This window comes from Megalobrama amblycephala, linkage group LG2, assembly GCF_018812025.1.
Source record: "Megalobrama amblycephala isolate DHTTF-2021 linkage group LG2, ASM1881202v1, whole genome shotgun sequence".
Classification (NCBI taxonomy): Eukaryota; Metazoa; Chordata; class Actinopteri; order Cypriniformes; family Xenocyprididae; genus Megalobrama; species Megalobrama amblycephala.
This window is the reverse complement of record NC_063045.1, coordinates 54,234,598-54,255,592: the sequence shown is the minus strand read 5'-3', so window position 1 is coordinate 54,255,592 and position 20,995 is coordinate 54,234,598. Positions and strand designations below refer to the sequence as shown.

The 20,995-nt window shown below is 38.6% G+C and overlaps 2 protein-coding genes across 3 annotated transcripts; one reads left to right on the top strand and one right to left on the bottom strand.

The window, feature by feature from the left end:
* Positions 1-1,289: 1,289 nt before the first annotated feature.
* On the top strand, positions 1,290-9,940 carry smtlb (somatolactin beta). Of its 2 annotated transcripts, none has more exons than XM_048180960.1 (5): positions 1,290-1,536; positions 8,838-9,022; positions 9,169-9,276; positions 9,357-9,536; positions 9,618-9,940. In XM_048180960.1, the coding sequence occupies exons 3-5, from the start codon at positions 9,175-9,177 to the stop codon at positions 9,813-9,815; spliced, it is 480 nt and encodes a 159-aa protein (XP_048036917.1). In that variant the 5' UTR covers positions 1,290-1,536; positions 8,838-9,022; positions 9,169-9,174; the 3' UTR covers positions 9,816-9,940. The 2 variants fall into 2 exon arrangements, with proteins under 2 accessions (XP_048036917.1, XP_048036918.1); XM_048180961.1 differs by lacking the exon at positions 1,290-1,536 and adding an exon at positions 5,991-6,215.
* A 7,054-nt stretch (positions 9,941-16,994) lies between these two features.
* kcnj1b (potassium inwardly rectifying channel subfamily J member 1b) lies at positions 16,995-20,369 on the bottom strand. Its single transcript, XM_048180959.1, has 3 exons — positions 19,307-20,369; positions 18,991-19,125; positions 16,995-18,521 (listed from the first exon to the last, which is right to left on the bottom strand). Exon 3 carries the CDS (start codon positions 18,512-18,514, stop codon positions 17,369-17,371), a length of 1,146 nt encoding a protein of 381 aa, XP_048036916.1. The 5' UTR covers positions 18,515-18,521; positions 18,991-19,125; positions 19,307-20,369; the 3' UTR covers positions 16,995-17,368.
* Positions 20,370-20,995: the final 626 nt, after the last annotated feature.

Here is a 20,995-nt window from a genome sequence, read left to right as displayed (position 1 = left end):
AGTCGAGAATGAAACGACTAGATCATGTCAGTGCGCAGCTTCAAGCTGTTTGCCAACGAGTCCTTTATCTGACAGCGCCGCCGAGCAAACACTGATCAGAGGAAGATAGCTCATAAGTATGGCAGAGCTATAAAATCTCCCAACTCAGTAAAAGAGAGCCGGCCCGGGGGGCGTGAGATTACTCTTTCGAGATGACCAATTATTTCAAGAGGTGCTCGGCGAGTTTTCCGTGGGTCTTCTCGGGAGAACATTATCCTCTCAAATTGTTCTGCCATCATTATCTGTCTTGTGGCTTTGATTCACCTGCGTATTATTTGAAAACCGAATGAGAGCGGAGCGGGAAATTAACCTGCGAGAGGGAAACAGATTATCCCCCATTCAACATCTGAAGCACAAATCAAAGGAAAGGAACTTTCTTCCATTGGCTTTGTGAATGTAGTCTAATGTACACAAACCCAGTGGCCATGTAAACGCACATTTGTGCTGTTCTGATGCCCACCACCAATCAAAAACTGTTGTTGTTGGTTTGTTGTTTTTTACTCCGCCAGGCCTTAAAGGTCTCTCTCAAACCACAAATGAGTCTGATTTGATTTGGCAAACAAATGAACTCCCATCAATAGCAAATAGATCCAGCGTGTGTGTCTGTGAGATGTACTGAAAGTAATGAATTTGTAAAGCTCATTCCCTTCTCTCAATTAAAAGAGAGCAAGAGCAGACGAGAGTACAACAGGTAATCACACATTTCCATTCGCACTTTCATTTTCCTCCTTTTCATTCTTCATTAAACTGCAGTTGATTTGTTTTCCTTCTTTCTACATCTGATTGATAGAGTGTATCATTTCACAATCTGTCTTTGTTATCGTGACATCTCTCCTCTGCACAAATGAACCCGAGCCCCTCGGTGATGGAACTGATGAATAGGGTCCATCTGTCAAGAGTCTCCCAGACCTTTACTGACACCTAGTGGAAGAAAATTAAGAGATTCACTTTAGAATGTGCAGTCTTGTTTCTTCTTTTATTGATTTGTTTGTTTCCAAAATTATCTAACTTAATATTTCTTATATATAAAAATAATTTTTTTTTATTTTTTATAAAAAAAAATGTATATATATAAATAAAACAACATGCACACAATAATATAAACCTAGAAAGCAGCAGTTTAGGACCAACATTCAGCCTTTAATAAGGCATGACAAACATGAGCTGTATACACACACAAAACCAAAACTTAACTAGACTAATTAACAAGACACACCTGGGACCAATCAAGGGTGAAACAGGAAATTCACACTAGCTTTTGACACTTTTACAACATTTCAAATCCCTATTCTCGCCATTTCCGTTTTTGCCAGCAGATTTTTTTTTTTTTTTTTGATACGTGTGAAAATGTGATTTCCTGAGGGTTTCAGTTTTAACACGCTTCCATGTCAACCTTTCTCGCTCGTTGTGACAACGAATCTATGGCTGTCCAACAACACGCACCAAAGTAGTCTGAGCAACTTTTCTCTATTTACGGATATGACGAGACACACACGGGTGAGTAATGCACATCGCAATTGACCCTTCGCTAAGCCACGCCCGAAAACCGCCACAGGCCAATCGTGGTTTAGCAACCGTTACTAGGCGCGGGAGGTCTGTCAAGCTTTCGAGTGAGGGGAGAAATGCCGGTGTTCTTTGTGCTACCCTGTCAGATTTTGCTACCTCCCATTGAAACAGTAGGTAACGTTAGCAAAATCTGAAAAAATGCTAACGTTACCTATCAGATTGTGCTTCCAGCGTGATATTAACATGGTCTATGGCTTTATTAACATCTACACCTACCCCAACACTAAACCTACCCTTATAATAATGCATATACAGTAATTTTGTGTTATTTATCATGACAACAATGATGTAATATTGATGTATGCATATGCAGTAAGCCCAGGTAGGACAATCTGACGGGTAGGTTAGCTAGCTAGCTAACTCAGCACATCATTGCTTGGAAATAATGACGGTTCTTTGTTCATAATGCATATATTTGAACGTGAAATAAAATGATTAAAGGCAAGACGGAGTTACGTTAGCCTGGCGTGCTAAAAATATAAGCGGGAGAATGTTATCATTGCAAAGTGGTCAGGCTAACATCTTGTGTTTATTCCAGACTTACGGATAAGCTGTTTGATTTATAATTATTAGGTTATTTTCACAAATTTCACTTAACCTGCTGTGGATGAACAAAGCTTTTCCTCAATAAATGGTGTGTTTCCCATTTGAATGGTCAGCATATGAGGCGGCTGCTGGGAGCTTTAGCTTCAATTTTGAACAAATTATTTTCTAATCGACTGCATATTATGTCATGAATATATCCCTTGAATGCATACTCCAGTCCCTTTTGTCTTGCTCTCTCAGATATTTCACCTGTTCGCCAAAAATGACTAATTATCTTCTTGAAAATGTCTGACACCGGTGCATACATACTGTAAATGACTTGCCAGATGCGAAAGCTTGACAGGCATAGTAACAGTAACTAAGGAGGGCGGGGCTTAGCGAAGGGTCCATTTCCCACGAAACGATCTCGCCAGGTCTAAATATACACCAATCAGGCATAACATTATGACCACCTTCCTAATATTGTGTTGGACCCCCTTTTGCTGCCAAAACAGCGCTGACGCATCGAGGCATGGACTCCACTAGTCAAGTCAAGTCAAGTCACCTTTATTTATATAGCGCTTTTTACAATGCAGATTGTGTCAAAGCAGCTTTACATTGATAGCTGGTACATAATTTGGCTGCACAGCAGCTCTTAAATAATAGTGTCAATGCAGGCAGATCAGAAGCACTGTTGAATAAATGTCAAGAATACTATTGAATATCAAATGTCAAGTGTCCCCAACTAAGCAAGCCAAAGGCGACAGCGGCAAGGAACCCAAACTCCATCAGGTGACATCAGGTGGCAAACAAGTGGCAAATAGGTGTTAAAATGGAGAAAAAAAAAAAACAGGCTTAGTCGGGGGGCCAGTTCTCCTCTGGCGAACAGTGCTTTGTTACAATCAGGTTGCTATCATAAATCTAATAGGATCGCAACAATCAAAGTGTTTATTTCAGTTCCATCCAGTTGAGGATCGTATTCATCACGCCGGTCTGGACGGTCTGTTGAGGAACTGTGCTACTGGCTGTCGTGTCGATGAGGCCTTCACAATGGATGATCTAGTTGACTCGATCTCTGCTGGTACTTCAGGGCTGCGTTGTGGTCGTGTCCAGTTGAGGATCGTATTCATCACGTCGGTATGGACGGTCTGTTGAGGAACTGTGGCACTGGCTGTCGTGTTGATGATGTCTTCACAATGGATGATCTAGTTGACTCGATCTCTGATCACTAGACCCCTGAAGGTGTGCTGTGGTATCTGCACCAAGATGTTAGCAGCAGATCCTTTAAGCCCTGTAAGTTACGAGGTGGAGCCTCCATGGATCGGACTTGTTTGTTCAGCACATCCCACAGATGTTCGATTGGAGATCTGGGGAATTTGGAAGCCAAGTCAACACCTCAAACTTGTTGTTGTGCTCCTCAAACCATTCCTGAACCATTTTTGCTTTGTGGCAGGGCGCAGTCTCCTGCTGAAAGAGGCCACAGCAACCAGGGAATACCGTTTCCATGAAAGGATGTACATGGTCTGCAACAATGCTTAGGTCAGTGCCTCTACCAGCTTGTCTTCTTCCCATAGTTCATCCTGGTGCCATGCGTTCCCAGGTAAGCGACGTACACGCACCCGGCCATCCACGTGATGTAGAAGAAAACATGATTCATCAGACCAGGCCACCTTCTTCCATTGCTCCGTGGTCCAGTTCTGATGCTCACGTGCCCATTGTTGGCACTTTCGGTGGTGGACAGGGGTGAGCATGGGCACCCTGACTGGTCTGCAGCTCTGCAGCCCCATACGCAACAAACTGTGATGCACTGTGTATTCTGACATCTTTCTATCAGAACCAGCATTAACTTCTTGAGCAATTTGAGCTACAGTAGCTCGTCTGTTGGATCGGACCACGCGGGCCAGCCTTCGCTCCCCACATGCATCATTGAGCCTTGGCAGCCCATGACCCTGTCACCGGTTCACCACTGTTCCTTCCTTGGACCACTTTTGATAGAAACTGACCACTGCAGACCAGGAACACCCCACAAAAGCTGCAGTTTTGGAGATGCTCTGACCCAGTCATCTAGCCATCACAATCTGGCTCTTGTCAAACTTGCTCAAATCCTTACGCTTGCCCATATTTCCTGCTTCTAACACATAAACTTTGAGGACAAAATGTTCACTTGTTGCCTAATATATCCCACCCACCAACAGGTGCAGTGATGAAGAGAAATCAGTGTTATTCACTTCACCTTCACCAGTGGTCATAATGTTATGCCTGATCCGTGTAAACACTTATAATAGGTTCACCATATATTGCCCAGTGAATCAGGGTAAGACAAAAACACGTTTTAGAAGTAGGATTGATGATGTATTAACTCGTTCTTTAAATTTTGTTAATTTTGAACACAAAATACATACCTTTAAGTGTGTACTTAAAGTAGCCTACTTTAAATGGCATAAAAACACAGTTGTAGTGGCACTTCCTGTGCAAACCCTGAGGCCCCATTGGTTGCCAGCTGTTAAATGCTTTTACTACAATACGTAAAATATTGGGCATATAAGCACTGTTTATGTTGATGTTGTGTTTATACAATGTGACTAATCATAGGCAATTATTAGGATGTAGGCCTGCAATAACCACATTCAACCATGTGCTATATTTCACACCATTCAAACAACAAAGCGTGCATACACAATATCAGATCTACTGAATAATTTCTGCCAGTAAACATCCTTCCAGCCAAGCCTAAAGAATTTAAATGTGAAAAAACTTACTTCTTCAATGTATTTTTCTCCTGAGAATCTGAGGTGAGAGGCTGAGATGAAAACTTTTTATGACCTTTTACTTTTATGATGATAAAAACTCCTGGTTTTTATAACTAGCACAATTACAGTTAATGACCATAATCTCTGGCAAGTGGATAAACTCATGTTTTATCTGAGTTGGTCATGTGCTCACCTTAAAAAAGCATTCATTTGATGATCAAGTATCCTCAGGGAGAGATATGGAGTGAGAAAAAGTACTCCAGTGTAAATATCTTACATTTATGCATTTGTTGTATTGTAAATAACTCATTTGATTTGCAAGAAACTCAAAATAAAATAGTTAATTAACTAAATTTAATTAAAAAAATTTGAACTGATAACTGATTACTTACTCGAGTTTACAGTGTATGTGTTTCTAATTGGTCTTCTGAACGTTTCTCCAGTCAAGTAAGTTAATCTCACCTCAAATCACACTCTTGCTGAAACTTTTGTGCCCTTGAGGTTTTGACCCAACTCTGGAATTGCAGTTCGTCTCCTGTAAGTTGATTTGTGTGAACTGCATTTGCTAAACAGTAAGTAATTAGCGATGAACACAGCCCCCCTGCCACCTCATCAAACCTCTGCCATGATCAAACCGCCGTGTTCTGTGTCATGACTGTTGCGTGGTGTGACAGAATGTGAGATGATATTACCATGTGTCTTGAAGTGCAAAACAAACACAGGCAGTCATTTTCACAATACATTGTGTGATAAATCAATTTAAAAATATATTCCTCGACAAAATTAGAGGCCATCTTCAGCTACTATTGATGGTGGACAATAAGCTTGTCACTCTTAGTTTCAATGAAGTTTTATAATTGAACCCTGGGTTCTTGATTCTTTAAAAGGTACTATAAGAAGAAATTTCTTATATGATTGCATAATACTTTCATGTTTAATGGGTTATTTCAATTTTTTCTAGTGAGAAAGAATGTTTACGAGCTGTTTGACAGAACCCTTTAAGGTCATATAGAACCTTTTCTTCTAGGAGTGAAATAAAATAAATAAAATAAAATTCCATACATATATATTTTAAAAGATGCAAGTCCCCCTGCCATTTTGCACTCTTGTTTTAAGTATTTTACTCACCAAATCTGGTTTTAGTTTCTCATGTAAGCAGCTGTTGTTCCACTTTTCAGTTGGGAAAGTTTCATCCTGACTTGCGTCATAAAGAAGTAAAGATGACACAGTTTTGACATGAAGAACGTCACAAGTCTGACATCTGATCCCTGCACGGACCTTGAAACTTTCTCTCCACCGTGTCTTCAGTGCTCAGTGGACACCCTGATGAAAATGGTAAACTATGAATAATAAAATGAGGGAGTCACCTTAGACTTCCCCCATGTCATGAGTGTAGAACACTGTCTGCTGCTCATAAATGTTAAAATGTCATAAATGTCAACTGACAAATGCATTGACTAGCGTTGTCATGCGCTGTGAGATGCATCTCGTAAGATGTAGTTTAAAGTAAAAACAACGTCCTTGTTTCAATCCATTTCAATATAAAAGTCTTTGTGACAGACTGACTCACTCATAAAGAGTCTTTGCCGCCATCTAATGCCGTATTAATTTAATTTTCACTGAAGTCGAAATCACTGACGGACTCTGAATATCAAAAAATACAAGTAGGGCTCGCTGCAGCCTGCGGTGGACATCCAACCCCGCCCACATCCATTTCCAGCTATGCGATATTCTACCAGTATCGCCACGGGAACCGTTTCACTGTTTGAATCACTCCGCTGTCATGGCAGATAAGCAAACCCACCATATTTTTATAGATACTACTGTTATTTTGTAACGGAATGTAGTTTTTTTTTTAAGTTTTTTAGGCGAGAATGTAGTTGTTTAGACCTCTGATATGTGATTTATATGTAAACATAGCGCCTACTTGAAAATTTGTTTAGACGCTTTCGGAGATGTGAGCTCCAGGCCGTCAGCGACCGTTCAGCGCTCATGTACCCGCAGAGAACAGCTTCATCTCGGCCAAACTGTGAAAGAATGGTTGGAAGGGAGCATTAAGAATCATTTTCATACAGCAATTTGCACCTCTGAGTCCAGACCTTAAATTCATTGCAAGTCTTTGGGATGTGCTGGAGGAGACTTTACAGAGTGCTCACCTCAATACAAGATCTTGACCAAAAACTGATGCACCTCTTGATGGAAATAACATCACATCAATTTTTGGTCAGCTAAAAAGCAGATTTGTTACATGACAGCATTAATTAAAGTTTCTTATGAGTCAAAAAAATGTTTCTAATGGCACAGCAGACAGTTTTTCAGACAGTTATGTGCTTGCCTGCGCTGCATCAGGCCCCTCCCATATTAGCTGTCACCGGTCAAATTAATTTCCTCAAGAATAAATCTCTCAGTGAGTAAAACGTATGTCTATATTATGATGGACTACACAACATTATAATATTATTTTCAAATTCAATTTTTTAATTATTATTTTCAATTATTGTTGTCACTGGTTCAGTACTCTTGTAAGAAAGTAGCAGTGGCTTGAACAGACTTTAAGTATCATTTCCACTTAAAAAGATGCAATCTAATCTTTTTACATGAAATAAGCCTGGTCCCTAACAGGTTTGAGCTTACAGGCCTGTTGCTATGACAACAACTCCAGGAAGAGCTTCGAAGTACATAACAAATCTGGATCATGTCAAATCATCAACAGTAAATTAACTGAGTAATCCACGTACGAAGAACAGGCCCCTGATCCGAGAAATTCGCACATTTGTCAGTAAAAGTCCGCCGCGTGACGCAAAAATGTGTCATTAAGCAGACTTTTTGAAACGTTGACTAAAAATACAGAGGTTTTTCAGATTGTCCATCACGGCTTTCTCTCCATATTTATAATCCTTTGCCTTTAACCACTAACTACAACGTGCAAGTCGGGATTAAACTAAAGTTGCACTACACTACTCTCTTCTTCCCTATTGTGACATATATCTGAGTGAAACAGCTTTTCAAACAAGACAAAATACAGGGCAGGACTTGATTTTGGCCATCAGGATTTGATTGGATAGTAGTGGTTTGCTATTGCTGTGATGTCACGTGAGTGACAGGTTGTCCCGCCCTCACGCCAGTAAACACGTCATCAGAGAAGGGGAAGTTATTTTGATCAGTTATTTAGTTTGAATTTTTTTTGTCCCCCAATGTTGAAATTATCCTTTCTATCCTATCTCAATTATAACACAGTTATACACAAAGTAAGAGTTATTCTAATAAAGAGTTGCTTATACCCTTCATTTAATATTCTAACTGCCACTGTAGAAAGTGAGGAATAATAATAAGTTCCTTTCTTATTCATCACATATAAAAATAAAAATAATAAAATGTGTAATACTTGATGAGTTGTTTCAAATGAAATATGGCAGGATGTAATATAAATTAAACATTCAGCCAAAAAATCTGTAAAGGAAACACTCAGAAACAGCTGAATTCTCCATCTGACATATGTCTTATTTAGTCAGAGATGATGCATAAAAACAAAGCGACACATGTGGTCACAAATATCAATTTACCATCACCTACGTTCAAGTTCTGTTCTCATTTGGTTAATTCATTAAGGCAGCAGAGTATATAAAGCGTAGATAAATGTGGCAGAAGCACAACCAGAGTCCAACAAGACTTTTCTTTTGTTCCACAATAATGAAGAAAACTACAGGTACAGGGTCCTTACATCTGGCAGAAAAATAATGTAGCTCAGGCTAATTTGTTCAAAAGAAAATTATTTCTTGATGGCTAACTGAAATATATCTTGCTATAAATAAAGGAGTAGTCTATATATGCATACTATATAGTCTCACTCACAAATAATATATAGTTGCTTTTATAATAAAGGTTCAGGCTATAAAACCATTGTGAACATTAATGAATGTATCTGCTGACGAATCTCTCTCCTTTTGTCTCCTGAAGTTCTCCAGGTTTGTGTGGCGTTTGTGCTCTGCTCACTGCAGGCTGTGATCGCATCTGCTGTGGACTGTCCAGACCAAGAGACTGGAGGGACTTCCTGTACCATCTCACTGGAGAAGCTTCTGGAACGAGCCGTTCAACATGCAGAGCTCATTTACCGCGTCTCAGAGGAGTCCAAGTTGCTGTTTGTGAGTAACAGAGAGATGAACCTAAAGCTAAGCTTATAAAAGCTTCTTCTTGGAGTTTGAAATGACTTCAATCCCACTAAATTCCTTATGAGAATATTTAAACAGTCAACCAGCAGAACGCTTTACCGAATGATTCCTATTTTCAGGAGGAGATGCTCGTTTCATTCGGAGGTGTGAATCTGCATGTTCCCAGCGGGACCATGTGTGCTCCAAAAACAGTGTCTATGTCTAAAAGTGAAATCCAACAGATTTCTGTGAGTTCCTCTAATGGCATCTGATGAAATTCGCTGTAACAGAGTAACATTCTGCTAAGATAAACACATTTTCCTTCCAGGACAAATGGATCCTTCACTCAGTCCTGATTCTGATCCAGTTCTGGACTAATCCACTGGCAGGTCTGCAGGCGTCTCTTGAGAATTATGAGAACGTCTCAAGTGCCCTGCTGGACAGGAGCAGATGGATGTCTAGCAAACTAATGAGCCTGGAGCAGGGGGTAGTGGTTCTCATCAGACAGGTAAATATGAAGTTTTGAAAATTATTAGACAAAACACGTTTTCTTCATTTGGAAACTGAATTCAGTCTGTCTCTCTGTCAGATCCTGGGTGACGGTGGTTTGCTGTTGGAGGTTCCTGAAGAGACATCCGATCACATCGTCTCTTCCGATATTCTTGAGACTTTGAGAAGAGACTACAGTGTGCTCTACTGCTTCAGGAAAGATGCACACAAGATAGAGACTTTCCTCAAACTCCTGAAGTGCCGCCAGATTGATAAAGAGAATTGTTCCTTTTTCTAAACTAAAAAAAATACATATATACAAATTCTTCTGCCAGATTATTTGAGTGTTTTTATTCTGCCAAAGTTGGTTTGCATTTGCACAAATATTAAATTAAAACAAAAATGTTTGCATGATTACTTGGAGATTGTGTTTTTTGCCTCTATAATGTCAGATATGGTTCAGTGGAAGTTTGTTTAATGTGATGTTCTAAATTAAAATGCATATTAAGAGAATTATTTGATCAAATCGCACTTTCATATACACACAGTACAGTGAGAGATGGTAAATTGCTGTCTGGGATCACATAAAAAATCTGGATTATTTCCATTTAAACCAAAACAAAGAGAAATGGTGTAAAACTGAGTCACATAATATTTGAACTAAAGATAAGATGTATTTTTGCTCCAATGAAGCGCAAGTACAATTTGATCATTCTCAAGTCACACTGGACAACATGGATCATCAGGTTTTATTCGATCTTGCTCTTTTCATCATTAAAGCAAAAGAAGGATATTTGGAAATTACACTGAAATGCTTCACAATATCCTACCTCTAAGTCCACTAATGAGAACATCAAAGTTTGTGCCCAATTATCACTCAGGAAGGAGAAAATTAGACTTCTATCCAGAGCCCGGGTATTACACACTCATTCATTCACGGAAACGGTTCATTTAGACCTCAAAGTGTTGATGCCGTGAAGGAAGGCTGGAAGAGTGGTTCACTGTCGCAGTTAAAGGATTAGTTCACTTTTAAATAAACTTTTGCTGATAATTTACTCACCCCCATGTCATCCAAGATGTCCATGTCTTTCTTTCTTCAGTCGAAAAGAAATGAAGGTTTTTGATGTAAACATTCTAGGATTTTTCTCCATATCATTCATTTCAATGGGCACCAAACGGTTGAAGGTCCAAATGGCAGCTTCAGTGCAGCTTCAAAGGGCTTTAAACGACACCAGACGATACCAGACGATGAATAAGGGTCTTATCTAGCGAAACGATTGGTCATTTTTTTTTAAATTAAAAAGTTTAAGTTTTATAAGCACAAATGCTGGCTTTGCTCTTTTCTCTGATGCGCGTTCGTGACGTCACGTAATACGCAATTACGTTGAAAAGGTTGACGTAGGCGTAGCAACCACAGTTTCATTCGCTCAGGATTGTGTATAGGAAATCTCTGAAGTATCACACATTTCTGTCCTGACAAAAATTTTCTTTTAGGCTTTATAATATTAAAACACACAGGATACGCACACCTTTCAAGCGTGAGTTTAAAATATTCTAACTGACCGCCAGAGTGAGTTTTTTTTAAAGCGACCCTTATTTTAGAACGTTTGCCCTTATTGTTTCCATGGCGACACGCGTGAGTGTCACGAGCGCTGAACGTAGCCACAATAACACTGTAGGAGAGATGGATCACTATTTTGTTTTTCCTTTTTTATTTAAAATATTTGCAAACTTGCTTACATTTCTTCAACTATATGATATTCCGATTCTCAAATATGTGTGTGTGAGTGAGTGTGTTTTGTCGTTTACAAACCGTTATAAATGATCTTTATCTTGATCTATAATGCGAGATGGGCGCCGCCATCTTAGTTTGCACTGCAGTTCACAGAGTTCTGTCAGTCTGATTTACAGCAGGTGAATACATCAGTTTCTCCTGAAATATATGCAAGTAAGTGGCTGGTGAACTGGAAGAATAAGAGAGTAAACTTTATAGTTACTTTGACCCATTATGTGTGTCTGATATGAATAAATGTCGGCAAATTATATTTGAATTCACTGTTTATTGATGCTTCCACTGACGTCTGACATCAGTGTGTATTTTATAAACTCCAAATGTATAGTTTAATGGTGCTTATGAGTATTTAAATGTCTGAAACCTTAAAAGAAACATTATGTGGCTGAAAACACTGCATAGCTGTGATGACAAGAGAGCGCGCGTCTGTCTCGCAGCCAGAGCGCGAAAGCACAGTTTGAATATAACAGTTATGTAACGTCGCTGAACATTCTAAATCCCATATGTGGAACCGTACGCCCAGGGGCACAGAAATAAACATCCCATATGTGGGAACCGCTCAAAGGGTTAAACAATAAACTGACACAAAGACATTTGAATATGTGTATAGACAAATCCGGCGAAACACGGAAGTAAAGCAGCGCCGCCATTACTGCGTGCCTTGCTGCTAAGGAAGTAGCAGAAGTAGCGTGTTGGTCCCGTAGGCTGTAGCAGATGTTAGCTATATAGTTTTTTTAGTACATATGCTGTCCAGTGATGCCGGGCAGAGCGTGTTGTGTGGTTGGTTGTTTTAACAACAGCACAAAACTACAGGCCTGGAATAAAACCGTTTGTGTAATCCACGAAGCTTTGTTGCACATTGACTGCCCATGTTTACGGCCATACGGATTGCACAGAGTTCCTGGTCGAGCGGAGGACCAAGATGTGTGTCAAAAGTGGATGAAACACATAACCGAGATGGCTCATCGCATGCCAGATGATTAATAAAATAATCTTGAATACCTATAAGAACATGTATTTTATTGCTACAACTGGTCGTGGCTAAGGCCATCCTTAAAATTATTTTGGTTTGCCGTAACAGCCAAAAAAATAAAAAAAATGGTCGGTAGGTCGTAAAAAATGTAACAATGTAAAATGTACTTTCTAACCTCTTTGCACAATCTCTTGTCTATGTAGGCCTCCATCATCGCTGTAGCTTGCATGCGTTCCAATCTGTTCTGTTTATGCAGTTTGTTTTTGACTACCTTGTGAATCGACGCCCCCAGGGCATGGTTGCCACCTTGTGGATAAATGAATTACTGCAAAAAAAATGAAATGCGCATGTGTGACCTGCGCGTGCAAGTATGCGCAGTTACAAAAATCTGGCGATGTGCGTATAATACACGCATACTCTTCTGGTGATGAAATTCACGTCACGCACACTGTATGCTGACTCTCGAGTACGCATAAAAAGTGAACTATGCTTTTTGGGCTATAAACACAGTACACACAGCTAATATAACCCACAAAATGGATCTTTACAAGATGTTCGTCATGCATGCTGCATGCATACATCGGATCATGTGAGTATTGTATTTGGATGTTTACATTTGGTTCTGAATGAGTTTGATAGTGCTCCGTGGCTAAAGCTAACATTACACACTGTTGGAGAGATTTATAAAGAATGAAGTTGTGTTTATGAATTATACAGACTGCAAGTGTTTAAAAATGAAAATAACGTGAATACAGTAAGAAACGATAGTAACTTTAACCACGTTTAACAGTACATAAGCAACATGCTAACGAAACATTTAGAAAGACAATTTACAAATATCACTAAAAATATCATGATATCATGGATCATGTCAGTTATTATTGCTCCATCTGCCATTTTTCGCTATTGTCCTTGCTTGCTTACCTAGTCTGATGATTCAGCTGTGCACATCCATATGTTCTGCCCTTGTGTAATGCCTTGATCATGAGCTGGCATATGCAAATATTGGGGGCGTACACCCCGACTGTTATGTAACAGTCGGTGTTACGTTGAGATTCGCCTGTTCTTCGGAGGTCTTTTAAACAAATGAGATTTATATAAGAAGGAGGAAACAATGGAGTTTGAGACTCACTGTATGTCATTTCCATGTACTGAACTCTTGTTATTCAACTATGCCAAGGTAAATTCAATATTGAATTCTAGGGCACCTTTAAATAAAGACTGAAAGAGTTGTCGGAAGCTTAGTGATGGTGATATGAAATATTTTGAAATATTTTATCTATCCTATAGAAAAAAATTGTAGAATAGTTTGAATAAAAAAAAGCTAGATGTGTTTTGAAAGCCTCATGGCCTACATGAATGTGAGAAATAATAAGTGCAAAGGTCAGATGTGTCTGAGAAAAGTCTTGTAGCCCACTGAGCAGTTTTTTGCTAAGTCTGTTTGTTTTTTCAGTAAACAACAGGTGGCTGTGAAAGAATAAGACCATTATTAAAAGGTGATATAAATATGTCACATGAAAGCTTTTTGCCTCTGAGAAAGAGTTGGTTGTCCTTGGAAAATGTATATCTTGTCTCTGATAAAGGGCTGACCATCAATTAGCAGGTTTCCACAATTAGAAAGACAGGCGAGAGAAGAAAGACTTAATTGTGTGAAACAAGAGAGGTGAATCTTACCAGAAAATTAAGTTGCTTGGTTATTGCAAAATAAGAGCAATTTTTGCGTATTGATTTCAACATGTTTACGTGGTCTGCTGGGTCAAACCTGAGATGGTGATAGTGTAGATTAGATGGTGTGTAGTGTAGATTAGTAGGAGTAAACTGACGGAGAAACAGCCAAGGAAAGTAAGGAGCCCCTTGGTAGGAGATTTGGGTGGCCTTGCATGAAACACCAGCAGAGAGGTGTAAAAAACCTGCGGATACCACTTCCAGTGTGGGCACGGCCAGGGGAAGTGAGGAGCCCCGTGATAGGTGATAAAACTGGCCTCACAGTATGTCAGGGAAGGTCTGCACGCGCTGGTGCTCATGAGCTGAGAAGTGAACTGTTAGTCTATGGGCTCAAGTTTGTCCAGTGTTTGTTTAAATGTTGTGTGTTTTAACATTGGGTGCTGTGTGTGTGATATTAGTTGTCTTAGTGTTGGGTGTTAATACGGCTGAATACGGAAGGCGTTCTGGCGGAAGCTAGATATTTTACTTTATAACTTGTTAAATATGGATATTTTTCTTACACAAACTCATCGCTTCACTTCAGAAGGAGTAGGTTTATGATGGATGAATGCACTTTCTTGAGCTCATATTCATTGGTCCCGTTCAGTGCCATTATAAAGCTTGGATGTGTCAGGATATTTATTAATATAACTCCGATTGTGTTCATCAGAAAGTCATGTACACCTAGGATGTCTTGGGGGTGAGTAAAGTTTGGGGTCATTTTCATTTTAAAGTGAACTAATCCTTTAACCCTCCGGAGCAGCATTTCATAACCCCGGGGGGAAAGTGGTGCTAACCCCGCTAAACGACGATAACCCTGAGTCAATCGCAGTGTAAAAAGCTCTTGAAAGATTTGCTACCCATGTTTTTTTTCTTTGAAGACAGTGCTAGCATATCTTGACCAAATGTGTTACCCATGGGCACATGGCAAAAAATAGCATAAGGAACCATCAGATAATAATACATGTGCTCAACATGCATATATTAGCACATTATCTAATGGTTCGTTATGCTGTTTTTTTGCCATGTGCATATTTATGTAAAGAATTATAGCATGTGTATTTTGTCAGACATAACTTAAACTAATGGTAGGTCATCAGGAGAGTGTAGGCTAGGTCAGATTTTCAGAACTCTGAAAGGCAGAAATAGGACCCTCTGAAAACCCCAATTTCAAATCAACAGCAAATTCATGGACATTAAATGGATAAAAGACTTCCACATTTAATTAAAGGAAGCTTGACTGTTTACGTAATGTTGAAATTACTCACCCATTAGTGAATAAAGATAAAAAAATGTATGACATTCATGCAGAATCAAACCTTTCCAGCCTCTCTAAAATGTTATGACCTTCTAAAAGCTGCTCAGTTCAGAGTGAACAAGTCTTTTTATAGGTCAGTCCTATATGAAAGTGCGATTTGATCAAATATTTCTCTTAATATGCATTTTAATTTAGAACATCACATTTAACAAACTTCCATTGAACCATATTATAGAGGCAAAAACACAATCTCCAAGTAATCATGCAAACATTTTTGTTTTAAGTATCTACTATCGAATATGCATGAAATTGCTTGTTTATGACATTAAAGGCTCTCTCTGGTCCTGAATTATTTTAATGCTTTAACATGTTAATAATAATAATATTATCATATTTAGTAACATACATTGAGGCAGGGGGGAACTTGGTTCCACTCACTACTCTTATGCTTCTCCTTAATCTAATTTGTCTTCTGCTCTGATCCTCAAATGAACACTCAGCAGGCATCTCTTGTCAATGTCTGCAATCACTTAAAATAGAGTTCCCCAAACTGTTCTCCATTGATTCTGTTAGAAGTTAGATCTTGATGAAACAATGAAAAACTTAGTTAAATTTTACACAAATACACAAATATTGAACCTAGAGAACAGCCTTGATGTCTACAAAATCATCTGCCTTCTAATGCAGTATTCTAACTAAATGAAAGGTTTACACTGTGGGTTTGGGGACCCAGATTTTTCAACCCAGATTTGGGTTTGTCTATTTTTGACCCAAATTTGGTTTGAAAACACATATACAGGTGTGTGTGTGTGTGCGCGCATTTTTGTGACATATCAGGACAAATGTGTATAATGACATGGGTATGACATAGGTATTACAAGAAGCGGTGACTTATGAGGACATTACCCCATGTCCCCACTTTTCAAAAGGCTTATAAATCATACAGAATGAGTTTTTGTGAGAAAGTAAAAGTGTGCACAGTTTCCTGTGATGGTTAGGTTTAGGAGTAGGGTTGGTGCAGGGGGATAGAAAATACGGTTTGTACAGTATAAAAACCATTACGCCTATGGCATGTCCTCACAATTTACAAAAACGAACATGTGTGTGTGTGTGTGTGTGTGTGTGTGTATGTATAATATATTATATTTTATGTCATTTTTTAATTTTTAGCAAGGATGGATTAAATTGATCAATAATCACTAAGACAGTAATATATTAAAAACATTTAAATTGTAATATTTCACAATATTACTGTATTTTTCATCAAATAAATACTGCTGCTCACCTTGCTGAGCATAAAAGACTTTCAAAAACATTAAATAAAATTAAATAAAAATCATTCTGACAACTGAACAGTAGTTTATGTATTAATGTGCGTGCAGGTATATACTTGTGAGGGGCAAATGTCTTCACTTATATAGTGAAGACATTTTACCGGTCCTCTCTAGTTAAAAAGGCGTATATATATATATATATATGTATACAGTCAAACCAAAATTCATTCAGACACCTTGAACATTTCATTCATTTATAGAGTTTATTCACTATAGTTTAAAAAAAAAAAAAACTGGCAAATTATGACAAGATCTCAGAGTTAAACTGTCAGAAAAAAATAATCTTAATTATATCAGATAACACTTAAGCAAAACATGGTCAGGTCAAAGTGTCTGAATAGTTTTAGTTCCAAATTTTTATCAATTTTACTTTTTAAGAATTTTGGGGTCACAGTTTACTTTATTTTGCTATCCTCACTTACATAAATTAACTATAGTGTCCTGCACCCACTAGTAAAAATTATGTCAAAAATATCTGAATAAGTTTTGGTTTGACTGTAGATAGACAGACACACACACAAAATTCTCTCACTTTACCCACCATGAGCCACTGACAATTTAATTTAAATTACAATTTAATCAAAACAAGGTATCTTAGCAGCATAATTGTCAGAAGCACAAATAATGCCTTAATAGTCTGACTACACAGGCAGCTCAGGTTTTGGAACACAGCCCGTTTGTTAGTGAAAGTAACTCTTCCTCTCTCTCTTTTTTATGTGGCTTCTAACTTTCACAGGATGTTTACTTCATACTTGTGTTCCTCTCAATCAGTCACTGCTGTAGCAAACCCTTAATCACCCTTCTCAGTTACATCAACAGAGTCTTGAAGGTCAATAACATCAAATCCCAGGTTATCGATGCCTTCACGTCCGTGTCGGTGGAGAATAATCTCCTTGTTATGTTCGTTGTGAAAACAGCAAGCGCAGTGCGGAGTCACCACTGGTTCCGTTTTGGAAAAATTGGACAGGTCGACGCGGTATTTCCCACCCTTGGTGCGAGAGATGACGGGCAGGAAGTTGTAACCCCACTTGATCTCCTGTGGAAGGTACGAAGTTCGGACTTGACAGGACAAGCTGGTGGATTCGGCCGTACCATCTAGGAAGACCACTAACTCAAAGTCCTGCTGCTGAAGAGTGTTCGTAGCCATCTCAGAAAACGGGCTTGATTTGTCGATCACGTGGTACAGGGTAAGCGGACAAACAAAGAACAGATTGTCCTTTCCAGCATCCACCAAAAAGTCAATATTCACCTGATCCAGTATGATGGTCTCCCCTTCTGAAGTAATGGTGGTCTGCAGAAGCTTTCCATAAACGTGGCTGCCAATAAGAAGAGTTTTTCGAAGGTTGGCCACTCGTATCTGGAGGCACAGATTCCCCTTCCAAAGACAAATGACCGCAGTTTCGCTGAAGGTTACCGTTTTTGCTCTTCTCTTCGGGAGAGAGATCTTTGCCAAAATGAGTCCACACATAAAGCAGTTTATGATGGTGCCCATGAGGGACTGGATGATCAACAGGGCGACCGTGCCCGGGCAGTGACCCGTGAGAGCCCGACCGCCATAGCCAATAGTGGTCTGGGTCTCTAAAGAGTATAAGAAGGCGGTTGTAAGACTGTTAATGTTCTCTATACATTTCACCTGATGGGATTCAGAAGAGGTCTGGAGAACATCTAAGTCTCCGTTACTTTTTGCAAGCGAATACCAGAGCAAACCAAAAACGAACCAGCTTCCAGTGAAGGCAGCAGCAAATAAAACAATTACAAAACACCAGCGAATCTCAACAAATGTAGTCCAGAAGTCCTTAAGGAAAGCAAAATGGCTGTGATATTCAGTAGTCCCAAATTTAATGTTGCAGTGACCGTCCTTTGTAACAAGACGTGTTTTCATAATTTTTCGCTTCACAAGGTGATTATGAATTTGTTTCCGGATGAACTGGAACATGTTTCAGCTAGCAGAAAAACAGAAATGCATAAATCAGTTGCACAACACTAAATACTTCACATTAAATGCACACACACACACACACACACACACACACATACATATATATATATATATATATATATATATATATATATATATATATATATATATATATATATATATATATAATAAATATATATAAAAATAAATAATAAAATACATAATTACATATTATAAAATAAATTAACGCTAAAAATAACTCTAATTTATAATATAACAATAATATTTTGATATCTTGAAACTGCTAAAACTTAATTTAAAAATTAAGTTTCCTTCTGTAAGAAAAGCACATGAAAATTCATACATTGTTTACAAAAGTAAAAATAGAAATACTTCATTTACTGCAGCTCATAATCCACTCAAACACAGCAAATAACAACAACACAGCAACGATTACTTATAAATGTTAATGTGAAAAACTATGCGCCACATACCTACAAACTGAAAACGTCCCAGCAAACTTCAGTGTTGCTTGAAGTTCAGGCCATGAAGGAGCATATAACCATCAGGGTGCTGCTAAAATCCTCAATGAAATGTCCTAATCCCAGGCACATGCCACAGTTTACACACTATAAAGCAAAGACAGCTTAGAAAATGGTTCCAAAAACGAACCTCACATCAGATCTAGACTTCGCTCACCAACCAACCAACCAACCAACGCAAACCACATGAAAGGTAAATTAAAGAGCAACTATCATAGCATACGAGATAGGTTTGCATTGAGTGTCACTTTTCTTGTTATCCAAATACCTCCTCAGACCCTCGACTGCAATCAGGGAACCCCATTTAAAAAGAGGAACTTCAGCTGTAGAGCTCCTCACCGCTTGTACCCATGGGAACGCACAGGCTTTACACAGAACAACACAAAGAAAGAGTTGAATCACATTTCCCGTTGCGCTCAACCCCAACCCTCTGACTCCCCACATCTCTGCATTTGCATTTAAATAATCTGATGTGAATGGTTTTAAGATCTGGATAATACATTTACAGTGATTTAAAGTAACTCCTAAATTTAGTGAAAATGTCCACCTCTTAAGTTTACTGTTTTTGTTAAGTTAATCATATAAAAATAAAGTTTAATAAATAATAAAGACTTCAATAAAGACTTTGGCTCAAGTTCTGAATGTAAACAAGAAGAGTTTTGAGATGTTCGTTGCCTATTTAGTGTGTTAATCTGAACAAACTGCACTAATGTTTTTAGTAAACTGATTAAATCCTTATAAAAAATGAACATGCACATAATTCAAAACAATCTGGCATACTCAAAAACACAGAACCGCTCAGGTAAAGAGACGCTGCTAGTGTGCCACACAAATACCACTTATCACATGTGGCCACATTAACTTCCTCTGTAACACTTGCAGTAAGATAAACCTCAGATTGGCAAACGGTGTCAAACCACAGTCATCTCATATCATGTAAATCATTTCAGAGGAAGAAACAGCATAAATACAGGGTGAATACAAGGTGATTCGGACACTTTTTCCAATTCATCTCAATGGCAATCACTCTGAATTCACCCTATGTGTGTGTGTGTGTGTGTGTGTGAGCCCTTTGATATACATTGAAATCCAAATGTCTGAAAAAAAAAAAACTGAAAACCAAATTTAAACCAGAAATCATTTTGAGTGAGAGAAATAAAGAGTTCAATTTAATTTCTGCAGCTCAAATGGAGCATGGCAAATTGATTCCCATATACACCGATCAAGCATAACATTATGACCACCTTCCTAATATTGTGTTGGTCCCCTTTTGCTACCAAAACAGCCCTGACCCGTCGAGGCATGGACTCCACTAGACCCCTGAAGGTGTGCTGTGGTATTTTCACCGAGATGTTAAAGGTGCCCTAGAATCAAAAATTGAATTTACCTCGGCATAGTTGAATAACAAGAGTTCAGTACATGGAAAAGACATACGTTGAGTTTCAAACTCCATTGCTTCCTCCTTATGTAAATCTCATTTGTTTAAAAGACCTCCGAAGAACAAGCGAATCTCAACATAACACCGACTGTTATGTAACAGTCGGGATCATTAATATGTACACCCCCAATATTTGCATATGCCAGCCCGTTCAAGGCATTACACAAGGGCAGCCAGTATTAACGTCTGGATCTGTGCACAGCTGAATCATCAGACCAGGTAAGCAAGCAAGAACAACAGCGAAAAATGGCAGATGGAGCAATAATAACTGACATGATCCATGATTACATGATATTTTTAGTGATATTTGTAAATTGTCTTTCTAAATGTTTCGTTAGCATGTTGCTAATGAACTGTTAAATGTGGTTAAAGTTACCATCGTTTCTTACTGTATTCGCGGAGACAAGAGCCGTCGCTATTTTCATTTTTAAACACTTGCAGTCTGTATAATTCATAAACATCTTCATTCTTTATAAATCTCTCCAACAGTGTAGCATTAGCATTGAGATTTAAAGGGGC

Excerpts from the sequence above, each read along its gene's own strand:
- smtlb (XM_048180960.1), top strand. The coding sequence starts at position 9,175 with ATGCTCGTTTCATTCGGAGGTGTGAATCTGCATGTTCCCAGCGGGACC. Across the intron at positions 9,277-9,356 it reads GTGAAATCCAACAGATTTCT|GACAAATGGATCCTTCACTC; the intron begins GTGAGTTCCTCT and ends TTTTCCTTCCAG. Across the intron at positions 9,537-9,617 it reads TAGTGGTTCTCATCAGACAG|ATCCTGGGTGACGGTGGTTT; the intron begins GTAAATATGAAG and ends TCTCTCTGTCAG.
- kcnj1b (XM_048180959.1), bottom strand. The coding sequence starts at position 18,514 with ATGTTCCAGTTCATCCGGAAACAAATTCATAATCACCTTGTGAAGCGA.